At 36.7% G+C, this 2,064-nt stretch overlaps 1 protein-coding gene across 1 annotated transcript; it reads left to right on the plus strand.

The window, feature by feature from the left end:
• Positions 1-1,443: 1,443 nt before the first annotated feature.
• Positions 1,444-1,809, plus strand: LOC128248932 (uncharacterized protein K02A2.6-like). Its single transcript, XM_052971371.1, has one exon. It carries the CDS (start codon positions 1,444-1,446, stop codon positions 1,807-1,809), a length of 366 nt encoding a protein of 121 aa, XP_052827331.1.
• The last annotated feature ends 255 nt before the right edge of the window (positions 1,810-2,064 follow it).

The raw sequence follows: 2,064 nt of genomic DNA on the forward strand, positions 1-2,064 counted from the left end.
AACCACTTGTAACGGTTATAGGATTGCACGATGAAGATCATTTTTTATAAGAAAATATTTATTTATGCCGTTACATTCTAGGTTGCCATACCACGACGGGTAGGCCAGTGTAATAGTATATAAAACATGCAAGGTTGAGAATGTAGGCCTGTATCTGTATGTTCCTTCTTTTATAGCAGTAATTGTATAGAGGGAGAGATGGTAGGGTTATAATGTTGGCGCCATTGTCTGACAGTGGCTGACAGTAAAGTTATTTCTCCCTCTGCCAAGTTGTAGCTGATCAACCAGGCATCTTTCTCCATGAGACGTCAATTGACCACTGGTCACTAGAAAGTGAAAAGAGGAAGTTTTCTTGGAGTGTCCTGTTTATATAGCCATGAAGCAGGGCAGTGAGTGCAAAGGATTTAGCTTGTTTACCTCAATTCTAGATCGAGCAGAAGAGGTCAGAAAAGGGTCAAGTGGTGGAGACCGCTTCGGCCTAGCTATTCAAATATGGGTAAAGTGGATCGAATCCACTTCACGCCTGCCAGGTTCCTATATATACGTTCTTGGATATTAACAAAATTAGAACAGGACCAAAATTTAATTCTGCAGGCAGTAGCAGAAGAATGTCAGAAGATTGTTAATCTACGACATGACGAAAATAAAATCGAAGAGAAAGATTCTCAGATTCAAACGTGTCTACCGCTAACAAATAAGATAATGGACAAAAAAAAATATGAAGACTGAATCCATGTCATGGGTACGGTGTCTACATTTTAAAATTAACTGTCCGTTTAAAAATATAAAATGCTACAAATTTGGTAAAAGAGGCCATAAAATGTCGTACTGTAGGACAGAACCTAAGAAGCAGTTCAACAGAAAAAAATTACATAAACGGATTATCGGTGACAAAAAATACGAAGGAACCTCAAAGAAAATTTGTATATGTAAAAATTAATAACACAAACCTAAAGTTTCATTTGGATACAGACTGCGACCTAAATTAAATGAAACCTGGAAAACTGCCCGTGGTGTTTCAGGAAAAAAAATGTATTTTAAAGGCGAATTGATAAGTAACATTACATATCGTGAAAAAACCTTAAAGGCTAAAGTTTTTGTGTTAAATAATACAACAGACTTGTTTGGTATTGACTGGATAGAATTGGTTAATTCATGGGACCTCCCCATTAATCTTTTCTGTTAAAAGGTGAATAGTTTTTTCCTCCAGTACAAATAAATCATCAGACGAATTGAAAAAGAAGTTTAAAACTATTTTTCCTGAACTTCTGTCCAATAAATTAGGCTGTGTACCAAAACGAAGGTACGATTCCAAATACAAGAAAACGTCATACCGACATTTAAACAAAAACGAACAGTACCGTTCGTAGCGTTAGAACAGATAAACTTAGAGTTAGAGAGATTAGAAAAAATTGGAGTTATCCAAAAAAGTGGAATATAGCTATGTGGGCAGCACCAACTGTGCATAGAAAAAGAATAATAAAATCAGAGTGTGCTGATTTTTCCACTGGTTTAAATGAATGTCTTAAAAGGTACCTCTATCCGCAACCTTCTCCGGAGGGTATTTTTGCGAAATTAAACAGTGGCAAGATATTTTCTAAATTGGATCTCCCTGGCGCATACCTACAGATTAAAGTAGAGGATGAATGCTCTAAATACTTAACAATTAACACACATAACAGGTTACCATTTGGCAAAAAAGTCGCAGCTGCGATTTTTCAACAGATTATGGATGCAATGTTAGTGGACTGTGAATTCGCAATTCCATATCTGGACGATATACTCTTTAAATGCGGATCCAGGGATTAACACGTAGAGCACGTAAAATATGTAGTCGAAAAAAATTAAGGATTACGGCTTTACTTTTTTTCCTTTCTTTCTTTTTTCTTTTCTTTTTTTTTTTCTACTCTAAGCACAAGGCCCGAAATTTTTGGGGAGGGAGCCAATCGATCAGATCGACCCCAGTACGTAACTGGTACTTAATTTATCGACCCCGAAAGGATGAAAGGCAAAGTCGACCTCGGCGGAATTTGAACTCAAAACGTAAAGACAGACGAAATACCG

This window comes from Octopus bimaculoides, chromosome 1 (genome assembly GCF_001194135.2).
Source record: "Octopus bimaculoides isolate UCB-OBI-ISO-001 chromosome 1, ASM119413v2, whole genome shotgun sequence".
Taxonomy (NCBI): domain Eukaryota; kingdom Metazoa; phylum Mollusca; class Cephalopoda; order Octopoda; family Octopodidae; genus Octopus; species Octopus bimaculoides.

Bases quoted from the DNA above. Each gene is read 5' to 3' on its own strand.
- LOC128248932 (XM_052971371.1), top strand. From the start codon at position 1,444: ATGTGGGCAGCACCAACTGTGCATAGAAAAAGAATAATAAAATCAGAG.